This window comes from Nomascus leucogenys, chromosome 5 (assembly GCF_006542625.1).
Source record: "Nomascus leucogenys isolate Asia chromosome 5, Asia_NLE_v1, whole genome shotgun sequence".
Taxonomy (NCBI): Eukaryota; Metazoa; Chordata; class Mammalia; order Primates; family Hylobatidae; genus Nomascus; species Nomascus leucogenys.
Window position 1 is genome coordinate 46,158,350 of NC_044385.1, and position 12,245 is coordinate 46,170,594.

General features: G+C 40.4%; 1 protein-coding gene across 15 annotated transcripts in view; it reads left to right on the forward strand.

The window, feature by feature from the left end:
- SGIP1 (SH3GL interacting endocytic adaptor 1) overlaps window positions 1-12,245 on the forward strand; it is a 223,931-nt gene that overhangs the window by 148,332 nt on the left and 63,354 nt on the right. For 7 of the 15 annotated variants that reach the window (XM_030812977.1, XM_030812975.1, XM_030812976.1 and 4 more), the window contains 2 exons: window positions 8,120-8,247; window positions 9,190-9,316. In XM_030812977.1, coding sequence (XP_030668837.1) covers window positions 8,120-8,247; window positions 9,190-9,316 — 255 coding nt within the window. Of the gene's footprint in view, window positions 1-886; window positions 1,370-3,080; window positions 3,162-8,119; window positions 8,248-9,189; window positions 9,317-12,245 lie in introns of all 15 variants that reach the window. The other 8 variants (XM_030812970.1, XM_030812971.1, XM_030812967.1 and 5 more) reach the window with 3 other exon arrangements.

Genomic DNA, 12,245 nt, shown 5'->3' on the forward strand with positions numbered 1-12,245 from the left:
GAATAGCTTATGCTAATATTTTAGCAAAACAGACTTTTCAGTATCATGACAACCTATAGATAAATATCACAGTTATACCTATAAGGTTGACAGGTTAGACTTAATGGGAAAAGAAATTATTTAAAAATTTTTAAATTATTTTCTTCCCTGTTAAGCAGGTATATATGTAACAGTTCTAATAAGTAGCAAATGCCTCCTCAATAATCTATGTGTGTGTTGTGTGCGGGGTGTGTATAGCTGTATTTGTAAGTATATTTGTGGTGACACCTTCTTAATCTTTGTACTGTTTTTCTGGTGTTTTTTAAGGTTGAGGGTATACAGCTAAATATGATGTGATCACTTTTTAAAATTAACAAATATTATAATCAGTTTCACCAAAGTCTGGATTTAATATACGAGAGTAGACAATCTTTATAAAATATGAGGCCAACTTTGACTTCTTAATTCTTTTTATATTGTGTGATGTGCATTTTAGTAGGCCAGATTTTCAGAAGGGACCTTGCTTCTGGAATATGCCATCCCAGAGCCTGTATCTCTCTGTGAATCTAACACTGCCTTCTCAAAATGATCACACTTTGTGCACCTGTAAGCAGCCTTTGACAGCAGTATCATGCACAGCACTTTACATGATGGTCAAAGTAGCTAGCTGTGCTCAGCTTGCAAAAAAGAGTAAATAATAGCACAAAAATATGATGCTCGATTTATGGAGGGGGGATCTCTTTCCTCACCTTAGGCTCCTAATCCGATAAAGATATTTTTACATCATGAAGTACGCCCACTGAGGCACCTCACACAGCAATGTATTTTCCAGTCTTTGCCTCCCTCCCTCACTCCCCACACAAATAATAAGTCAATTAAAGTTTAAAATCAACTACTTTAACCACAGGAAATGACCAGTCAGCTACAGAGGTCAAAATTGAAAAACTACCATCCATCAATGACTTGGACAGCATTTTTGGGCCAGTATTGTCCCCCAAGTCTGTTGCTGTTAATGCTGAAGAAAAGTGGGTGCATTTTTCTGATACATCCCCGGAACACATTACTCCGGAGGTGACTCCAAGGGAAAAAGTGGTGTCCCCACCAGCTACACCAGACAGCCCAGCTGACTCCCCAGCTCCAGGCCCTCTCGGCCCCCCAGGGCCTCCTGGGCCTCCTCGCAATGTACCATCGCCGCTCAATTTAGAAGAAGTCCAGAAGAAAGTCGCCGAGCAGACCTTCATTAAAGATGATTACTTAGAAACAATCTCATCTCCTAAAGATTTGGGGTTGGGACAAAGAGCAACTCCACCTCCCCCACCACCACCCACCTACAGGACTGTGGTTTCGTCCCCCGGACCTGGCTCGGGCCCTGGTACGGGGACCACCAGTGGTATGTCTTGTGCTTGAGTGTGCTTCTTGTGACGGGGAATGGCCATGGCTGCTGCAGTGTGAGCAACACCCTCCTCCTGCCTGGCAGCCGGCTTCAGAGCTTCAGCCCTCGCTCCTCTGGCCTGGGTGTCCTGTGGCCCCGCAGCATGTCCTAGTCCATCAGATGCTCACAGTAATGGTCCGAGTCTGTGGATGTGTTCTGCCTTGCACTCCCAGCCCTTAGGTGTGCCCTGCCGTCCACGCTGCAGTTAAGAGGTCTTGATTTCTCAAACAAAGCTGTCATGCCATTGTTTGGAATTCAAGAAAGTTCTAGGAAGACAGATTTCACAGAGAGTGGGTTTCATGTTAAATGTCTGATTTCCTTGTCGGATGCCCCTACAAGGACACTAGGTTTTGTGGGCCAATGTGTTGTGTCTGTATGTGGGCAGGCAGGAGGGGGTGGGTGGGCTTCTTCTTTTTTTCTATTTTTTATTTTCTTTTTTGGTTGTGGGAGAACCACGTTAACCCCTCTAATGTCTTTAAAAAGATGTAATGTTTGTAAAGGAGATTTTAGGAAAAGGCAAAAGAAAAACAAAGGAATACATATATTGCATCTGTAATCCAATCAAGCTGTCACTGAAGACAAACTTGTTCTCTGTTCTCACCAGATGACACACTCATCAGGCTATAGGTCAACCCTAAGTGTGATGACAGGTGATGGACACTATGCCAGTTCTGATATTGAATTTTTTTTCCTTATTTGAAGCTTCATTTTGTGTGTTTAAATTATGAAAGCATAGTAACGCCTACCATGCACTCCAAAGCAATATCAATATTTTCAAAAGTATCTTCCCCCATATAATTTATTCCACTGTTGCCCAAATTTGTCTGACAACATCCCCCAGTGCTTTCCTTCCTGTGCATGTGGGTTCAGTTTAGAGGCCTTCAGGAGGTGCCATGCATTTGTTTTTCATTTGCTATGAAAGAGGCAATCAAGTGTAAGGTACTTAAATCTAGTAAGAGACAGAAATTCTAATATTCAGTCATCATCACTGCCTCTTTCAATGAGGTCTTGCAGTACTTGCTCTGTGCTTGCAAATGCTTCTGTGCTTAAAGTGAGAGCGTCCCTGGTGATCAAGAAGAGTGCTAGGAGTTCACCCGTACCGCACACAAAACCAGTGTTTTATATCTTTAGGTGTGTATGCTTCCAGGTCTTCTTCCCCCCAAAAGGAAAACTATTCAAAATCAGCAAATATTTTTACCATAAGACCTTTGGGAGCCTTTATTTTGCAAATAGTAGAAACTACAGTTTCTTATCCTGGACACCAGGATTTTTGTTTGTTTGTTTGTTTTTTGTTTTTTTTTTTTTTTTTGACAAGGTCTTGCTCTGATGCCCAGGCTGGAGTGCAATACATCTCAGCTCACTGTAACCTCTGCCTCCTGGGTTCAAGTGCTTCTCCTGCCTTAGCCTCCTGAGTAGCTGGGATTATAGGTGTGTGCCACCACACCTGGCTACTTTTTTCAGTAGAGACAGAGTTTCACCATATTGGCCAGGCTGGTCTCGATCTCCCGGCCTCAAGTGACCCACCTGCCTCAGCCTCCCAAAGTGCTGGGATTATAGGCGTGAGCCACCGCGCCCAGCCCTAAATGCTTTTTGGCCCTAAATGCTTTTTGTACATTATTTCATACAACAACACCATGTGGTAGATACTCTTATCTTTCCCATTTTACAGATGGGAAAACTGAGGCTCAGAGATGTCAAGTAATTTGCCCAAGTTTACAAGCTGGAGGCAATGAACCAGATTCATACTCAGGTCTGTCTGATCTGGAGCCTATGTTGTTAACGAGTGTGCTCTCCAGGCACTTTTGTAAGGTTTGGTCATAAATATTCCAAACTTATTTGACTACTGACACCCATCTACACTGCACAGTGTCATCAACAAGATCACCGGAAGTCTTCTCTCAAAATGTACTCGTCTGTGCTCCTCTAATTCTAGAGGGTTACAGCATCCATCTCCATCCCTCTATTGTTCTTTCAGGTCTTTGGGGGGATACAAACTCCTTGTCTATCTGTAAAGACAATAAAGAACCACTATGTAAATCCTCCAAACCACAAACCCAAAGACATTAGCTGTCTATTATAAAAGAGGGGTGTGTACTTTTATTTTCTATGCAGCTCTCCTAAGCCAGGCTCTCAGTCTCCTGAAAGGACATTTAAAGAATACCCATCTCCCTCCAAGGGTAGACCACAATGCTCTCCTCAAAGGAAACACCTTTATCAGGAGTGGAGAGGACAGGTGGCTTTGGTAATTCATCTGTGTTTCATCTAACACCTTTCATAAAGTTCTCGAAGATATTTGCTCAATTGAATTTACCACTGATCTAATTAGGAAGAAAGGAACTTTTGTTTTATTTCTGGAATTTTTGAGAGTTTTGTTGTGATTTTAATGTTTAGCTTCCATACCCTTATTTGAAATTATTTTAAAACATCACCAGTAAAGACTCTTGATTCTTCGTAATTGAGCTGGAAAAAGCTTGACTTTACTGGTATTAAGAGATTGGATTTCTAAGTAGAAAATTGAACCGGGCCACTGAAGTTTGTGAATAAATAAAACTCTGCAGCATTATCTCCTTAATTAAGTCCTAGTTTATTTGCTGCTTAATCTTTTATTGATGGAACGTATACAAGCTGGAAGAAATATAAATTTAAGATTGAAACAATAGGGTATGGCCTCATGTTTTAAAGATTAGCAGTGCTTCTCATTACCTGCTTTTCATAACATTAGGCCTGATGAAACTAACTTTCTTGTACTTCCCGAAGCATATTTAATTGTATTCCACTGTGCACTCATTTTTAAAATTTTATTCACAGCAAGGTGACTGTCACTGACCAAGTATAGACAGTACTGATAACTTTGTGAATCAGAAGAGGTACCCGCTGTTGAAAAGCAGTTGGAAGTTAAGAATTTGTTCCAATAACTTCAATGTCCTTATGGCAAAAGTCATAAATGCCTATTTTCACCAGAACAGTACTTTACTGGAATGCTGGTTCTTGGCAAAAGCTATCTCTTCTCCCATGTGGGTTGTGTGCCAGAGGCTGGAGGGAAAGAGTTTTGTTGGCTTGCACCATGTTTGAGGGCCAGGGAAAGAAAGGAGTAAGTAAAGAAAGAATATTCAGTGCAACATTTTCCAACTTGGGAAACTAAAGATGTTACATGCAAACACACAGTCGATAAACAAATTAGTCTGAGCTAGCTGGGGTTGAATTAACTGAATATATTTGCTAACTACAAGTCTTTTAGAGCAGCGATGTCCAATACAGTAGTGCCTAGCCGCATGGGGTTATTTTAATTATAATTTTAGTTGCTTAACATTAATATAAAAAGTTCATTCTTTAGATACAGCAGCCACAATTCAAGTGCTCAGTGGCTATATGTGGCTAGCAACTATCTTATTAGACAGTTCTAGAATATTTTCACCATTGCAGAAAGCTCTATTAGTAATATTTCAGGGCTTTTAATGTGTTAGTCATCAAAAAGAGAAACATAGCATACAATCATTTACATACATATTTAATGGTTTGTTCAAAGAAATGGTATCATTATGGTCTAAGAAACACAATTTGGGAAAGGTTGTTTAGTTTTACACGTATCTCAAAGTGTGTATGTTTTAATTCACTTGATTTTCCCAGAAACAGCATGAACTATTAGCCTCATTTTGTGGATTAGGAAACTGAAGCTCAAAAAGGTAACTTAGCTGTGGTCACAAAGCTAGTAATTGGCAGAGCCAGGTTATGGTCCCAGATCTGTTGGATTCCACGGCCTGTGCCTTGACCACTTCTCCCAGCTGCTTCCACTGCTCCAGCCCAACACACAGATAGAAAAAAAGAGGTGAAAGTTGAAGCGGTAGACATGTGGTCTTTGGGGGTTGCCAAATAAATTGATTAAACCAGGTTGAGAACAACAAATGGATTGAGAGCATTTCAGTCATTGCCAACCTTTTTTAACTCACAAAACTCAGTGCATTTTGGGTTTTAAAGTTAAATCTTAAACAGTGTTACTGTCCAAATCATTTTCCAGCATTGTTCTGGAAATAAACACTTTTTTAAGGGGGAAATGAAAATGCAATTGAAAACTGAACAGTGAGGATACAGATGCGCAAATGATAGCCATCTACACTCTTAAAATGTGAAACAATGGAGTAATTTCACAAAAGTATGTGAAGCCTTAGTTCAGCTGTGAAATACCACTCGGGCCCTGAACACCCTCTGCTAGGCCTCAGGGTTTGGTCAAGCAGGGTTTTAACTGAAATATCCTTTTGCTTCTTAGACATTCTCTTAATGTCATTCTAGCTGCACAACAAATCAATTATTTCAAATCAGTACAGAAAAAGTGATTCCAATGGGGCATCCGTAAAGGAAAACAATTAACTTTTCAATGAACAACAAACTTTCTTTTAACTTTTTAGTTGTATTTGTATCAAAAACCACAATGTTAATCATCATCACCGGTATCTACTACTTTCTATTTGTGTAACATTTTATATAGTCAACATTTTCACAAGCATTTTCAATTTCATTTGTTACAAATACCTTGTAAGGCAGAAACAATGTCTCACTTTTTAAAACAAGGAAGCTGAGGTTTCAGGCCAGCAGGGCCAGAACTCAAATCGGCTGGTTCTTCATCCAGTGTTTTTCAATATTCCACACTGCCTTGATGATGGCTCCTTAGTACCTTCCCAGGCATCACTGAAAGGAGTTTAAATTTTTTTTCTGGAACATGTAGGAAAAAGATAAACAGTTGGCTTTTTTCTTTTTTTAGATCAATTCAAAAGACTACTTCTTGGAAACAGTCCTACAGATAGACATTTTGGACCTTTCCTATGGCATGGTTTTCATGAAGCTAAATAGAACACCTCCTCCTCCATCAACACCAAAAAAAAAAAAAATGTCCTGAGACTTCACTGTTTAAAGATTTATTGATCTCTATGCTGTTACTTCTGTCTTCTGAAAACATCCTGGGTGTAAATCTAACACAATAATCAAAAGAAAACTTTGTAGTGGGGCCTGTCAAAACATACCTTGTTTTTTTAAGAGAAGATTAGCCAAAGACTAAAAACATCTGTATTGAGAGACAGATGTGCAAGCCAAGCAAAAATAAGAACAGACTTTATGAAAATGTGGGACTCTACCCCACAGTCCATCTCAAGCTATAAGAGATTGCACTGAAGAGCGTGAGCCTTGGAGGTACATACACAGTTTGAGCTACACGACCTGAGACAAGTTACTGAATATCTCTGAGCTTCAGATTCCGCATAGATACCTGACAATACCTGCCTCCAAAGCTTATCAGGGGAATAAGATCATACATGTAAAGTGCTTAGCGTAGACCTTGGCCCAGTGGAGAATAAAAAGTAAGAATACGGATGGTAGTGGTAGAGGAAGGTGGAGACAGAGAGGGAGCGGGGGTAATAATTAGTAGGTTTCACACTAATGTAATTACACATAGAATAAACAGCACAGAGAAACACACTCTGGATTTCAGATTATTTAAACAAGAGGAGCAAGGTTTAATCCCCCAGGGACTCTCCTAAAACACAGCAGATTTCTGAAATGATAGGTTTTGCTGCTCAACTTCAAAGCTTTTGAGAGTCTGAGAATTTGGAGACTGAGATGCTGGTATAAAAACTCTCCAGAGATCCCAGTTTTGTGGTGTGTTGTTTGGGAGGTGGTAAGGGGGTGGCAGGTGTGGGGGATGAAGTGTGGATATTTTCCCAGGGCAGGATTTCTCAGAATTTTCTTGGGATGATTTGAGACCTGTGCTTCTAACGGAAGTGACAAATACCTCAGAAGTAGTCACAACTTTTCTGAACAAGAATGGCTTGAACATTGATTTGACTTTTTAAGGGTTTTTGGTCAAGTTTCCCTGTGTATCTCAGACATATGACTGAAGTTAGGCAGATGCCTGAATCCAGAGACCCCACTGGTGTGCTGACTGATGTGCATGCCAGCCTCTGTGTGTCTTCTGTGTTTCATACGTTTGTCATTGACAGCCAGAAAAGTAAATCCAACAAGCTCTTTCAAAAATCATCATGGGCAAACTCTGCATTGACAGATTCCTAAGCAGCCTCCTTCACAAAACAAAATCCTCTAAATTCAGTGCATTTCTGTTATTAAGATTCTAAATACGAAGTATTCATGCAACATCTAATTTATTTTCTTATATTTTATCTTTTGCTCACCATCCAGTGTTTGGGTACATTGATAAAGTTGGCACTGATAGTTTGAACACAGTCAAAAGCGTAATTCTCTTAACCACATTTAAAGAAGAAAAACCTAAAGCAGAAAAATCATTCATCTTCCTTCAAGTTCTAACTTCCGTTTTCATCTTGGACATAAATTCTAAATGCATGCAAAATGCAAGAGAATTTATTATGTGTTTAATGTGTATGTGATGATAATGAAAGGTACCTACCATGCAGCAGAGAGTCTTAAGAACTTACCTCTGTCATAGAGCAATAAAAGGATTTACCTTTCACTGAATGTCACATGACAACAAAAGGCAATGAGCTTCTGCCATCAACCATAGCTGAAATAAGTAATTTTTTTCTTTATTAAGAAAAAAAAGAGAAAAAAGAAAGTGCTACAGTGTTTGGTGTAGTAACTGCCAAGGCAAAAAAAAAAAAAGAATGTCCGCGACTGGCATTGTACCGTGATAACAGGGCTTTGGCCCCCTGTGTTTCCAGCCATTTTTAATACCAGTTTGTTTTTCAGGTGCATCATCCCCTGCTCGACCAGCCACTCCTTTGGTTCCTTGCAGCAGTACCACTCCACCTCCACCTCCTCCCCGGCCTCCATCCAGGCCAAAGCTACCTCCAGGAAAGCCTGGAGTTGGAGATGTGGTATGTTCCCTTCTACCCTGGCTTGCTCAGAAACAGTGAGGATGACAAACAGAAGCTCCAAATGCCTTCAGGTCTAAGGGTTTAGAGAACTCTTACAAACAACCCTGACAGGTGGCATCTGAAAGACAGTCACTGCGGTATGAGTGTACATTTCAACCCTCCTCAAATTTCTACCATCTTTCAAGCCAAGGTCTAAAATGACAGGAATGGTACCCTTGGAACCTCATCTCTGCTACAGTGGGTTAGATGCAAATGACGATGGTAACATTCAGTTGCAGTAAATCCTTTAGAAAGAGAGGTGTTTCACAGTATTTGTCTAATATTAGAAAACTCCAAGAGAGGGAAAATCCTGGTTTCTGATCCCAGAATACAGATGACTTATTGCTAGTAAGCACACTATGTGAATATACAGTGAATGAGTGGTGGCTTGAGGAATTTGTTGCAGAAGTTTCTTGCCTTGTGTTTTAAGGCTGAGGAGTGGAAAACATTCTGTGTGAACAATTAAGAGAGACTTGTGGCAGAGGTAGATTTCTTTGGCATTTGCACACAGGAGTCACAAACAAATGATGTCCGTATTATTTGGCTGGGCTAACACAGTACAGTATTTTTGAATTTGGTTAGCTTTAGAGGAGTATGCGCTCTCACTCTGTGTTACCTGCTGAGTCCCTGAGGGCATGTGACTTCAGTCCTGAAACAGACCCACTGACCATGTCACAGATCCCAGTTTTGCTAAGCTCAGGTTTAGCATGTTATGTTCATCGTTTCTCCAGCTCCATTCTACAAACTCTCATATAGATATAATTAATTTCAGTGTAAAAATGGTGTTGTCTATTCTTCAAATACCTAAGTTGTCGTATCTGGGGCTGGGAGACATTAAAAATATGGAACAAAAATACTGCAACCTGTGTATCTAACTTTTCATCTCTTTTCTTCTCCTTACAGTCCAGACCTTTTAGCCCTCCCATTCATTCTTCCAGCCCTCCTCCAATAGCACCCTTAGCGCGGGCGGAAAGCACTTCTTCAATATCGTCAACCAATTCCTTGAGCGCAGCCACCACTCCCACAGTTGGTAAAAATTCACTCCTCTCTTTTAATCCATTTGTGGTTTTGACTGGCTATTTTTTATGATCTGAAATCCCCAAGGCCCTGTGTTTCTGGTTGAAATTGTTTTGCTGTGTGTTTTGCTACTATTACCTGACTCTTCTTTTAAAACCACCTTCTCAGCAAAGGAGGCAAAGTGCTTTACCTAAGCAAATAAACAAAAGAACATTAACACCTGTGTTTTGCAGGAATTTTCTTATGCTGTTCCATACAGAGCTATTCAAAAAATAAGGAAGAAATCGCCAAAGAAGGTCTTGTAATTTAGATATTATTTCTTAAAATAAAAATAGTCTCCTTTGAGGGGAAATGTTTGTTTAAATTCCAACCATGTACCACTTCAGAAATCACAAAAGTTAGAACTTGTATTTTCTTGAAGCTTTCATTTCTTCATTATTTTTGGTTGTCCTTATGTTGACAGATGGTATAAACATCGGCATTGTGAGACTTGAGCAAACTTTTCGACATTTTTTTTTCTAGTGCTTTTCAGTGATGTGTGGTCAATTTTCCCAGAGAAATAAGCTGTTGGTGGCATTTTCAGGAAATGCCTTTATGCCTCTTTCCTTATGCTGTGATGAAAGTGACGAGTTGAGAATGGCTGTTCAGCTGGATGGTTTTCCAAGGTTTCAATGCTTCATTTTGCCTGGAGCATCATCCCCCTTTCCAAAGCTGGTCTCTCTCTTTTTCTGCCTCCCAGCAGGAGACAGGCTCCTGTTGCCTCTCTCATTTTTGCATGGTGTCTCCCACCTAGGGCTTTCCCATTCCATTTTTCCCATGGGATCCCCATTCCCCATTGTCTTCCTTTATTGTCAGAAACTCCCCTCCAGCTCTTCCGTAGTGTAAACCACCTGGCGCATCCCACATTACTTGGGAGAATCCTTAACTAAAGCTAAATAAGTTCCTTCTGCTACTCTTGGAAGAGCAGACTGCACAGTTGCCTATGCGAGAAGTAGCTTGATCAAAGCCTGAAGCTATTCTGGAGAAAGAACTGCCTATTTTCCCAGATAAATAAGTTAAGTTGTGCCTTTTAAGGCCCCCAAAGGGAATTTCAACTATATCACATGGCTTTATATCTTTAATCAAATCCTCCCAAAAGAACCTTTCAAGTTTGGTGAAAATAGAGCCAGTTACCTAGTTTCATGTGAGTTAGCAACAGACAGATATTTAACATTATTTATGTAGCCAAGTTTGCTCCTGTCTGCAGCATCAACTGGGGCAATTTGGGGCTTCCTATCTTTCAATGCCTAGTAATTCATATCCCTCTGTTTTGTTTGTTTCTGTAACTTTTTTAAATTCTGTCTCCTTAATACTCCTCGATTGCTATAAGCCACTCCCCACATTGCCACTCTTTTTCTAGATTAGTTGTTTCACCTCCTTCATGTGATTTGACTTGTCTGTCAGAGAGGAAAGTAAGAGTAAACTGTCACTCAGAAAGCTGACCCCAAGTGACCGCAGATAAACCTGTAACATGTTCTTTCAATGCACTCTGATTCATAGAGAAAATAGCACACACAAAGAATTTGAACTGGCCAAGTGCAGTGGCTCACGCCTGTAAGCCCAGCGCTTTGGGAGGCTGAGGCGAGCAGATCACAAGGTCAGGAGTTCGAGACCAGCCTGGCCAACATAGTGAAACCCCTTCTCTACTAAAAATACAAAAATTAGCCGGGTGTGGTGGCGGGTGCCTGTAGTCCCAGCCACTTGGGAGGCTGAGGCAGGAGAATCCCTTGAACTCGGGAGGCAGAGGTTGCAGTGAGCCAAGATCGTACCACTGCACACTCCAGCCTGGGCAACAGAGTGAGACTCCATCTCAAAAAAAAAAAAAAAGAGAGAGAGAATTTGAACTTTATGTATGTTTGTACAATGTGTTTCTATACTCTCTGCTGCAGAAATCTCAAATCCTGGCCAGAAACTTTGATTCTTAACACATCTAGTATGGGTTCCTTCAGGATGAACCAGAGTGGGATTAAAAAAAAAAATAGCCACGTAAGAGGATAGTCACGTTGCTTCATTACTAAGGAGCATACGGATTTAATCTGTTTGATTTTGTTATATTTATTTGGTGTCCATCTTCCTGCTGAATTCCTCACCCTCCTGCTTTGTCTTTTCACCTGCTGTGGGTCAGCTGACAGCCACTTTTCTCTGAAGTAAATATATTGTCAAGACTGACTGTCCCCAAGCTTCCTGTGCACTGCTCTTCCTCTCCGGAGAGGATGGGCTGTTCAACACCAAAAGGCCTAATCATAACTGACTTGGAATGTCAACTTAATGTAGTCAAATGGTGTGAGGGAGGTAGAGAATTTCAGCAGCAAATTCTCTGAGGTTGGTAGCTCAACATTTCCCTCCCACTGCAATACTTTTTTTTGACATTTCCTATGGTACTTGAACCAAAATTGGGGCAAATCTAAAGTAATTCAAGAAGTAAAGTTTTAAGAGCAAGTCTAAACCTTCTACACAGCAATTCATATAAGAAGATGCCCCTAAATGACTTTGGATATGAAATCTCTCATGACAGCTGTGATTACACAATAGCAAATCTGATGCCACAGGTGAAACTAGGGCATTTTGTGTATTGTCACACTCGAATGAAGAAGAGCTCCTATACAACTGCCTTTTATTGAATTGAAGACACCCTCTATTGAAAAATGTACCATTATTTTTTATATGACTAAGAAAGGGGAGAAAAACTACTGGTTGAGCTAAGATAAAATGCTTTTTTATTACATTAATTATTTCAGACAGGTTATAATATGAAAAAGTGCACAGTTTAGAATCAATGAGCCAGGTTTGGTGGTGTGCGGTGGTAATCTGGTGGTAATCCCAGCTGAGATGGGAGAATTACTTGATCCCAGGAATTCAGGACAAGCCTGGGCAACTTAGCAAGATTCTCATCTCAGTTTTTA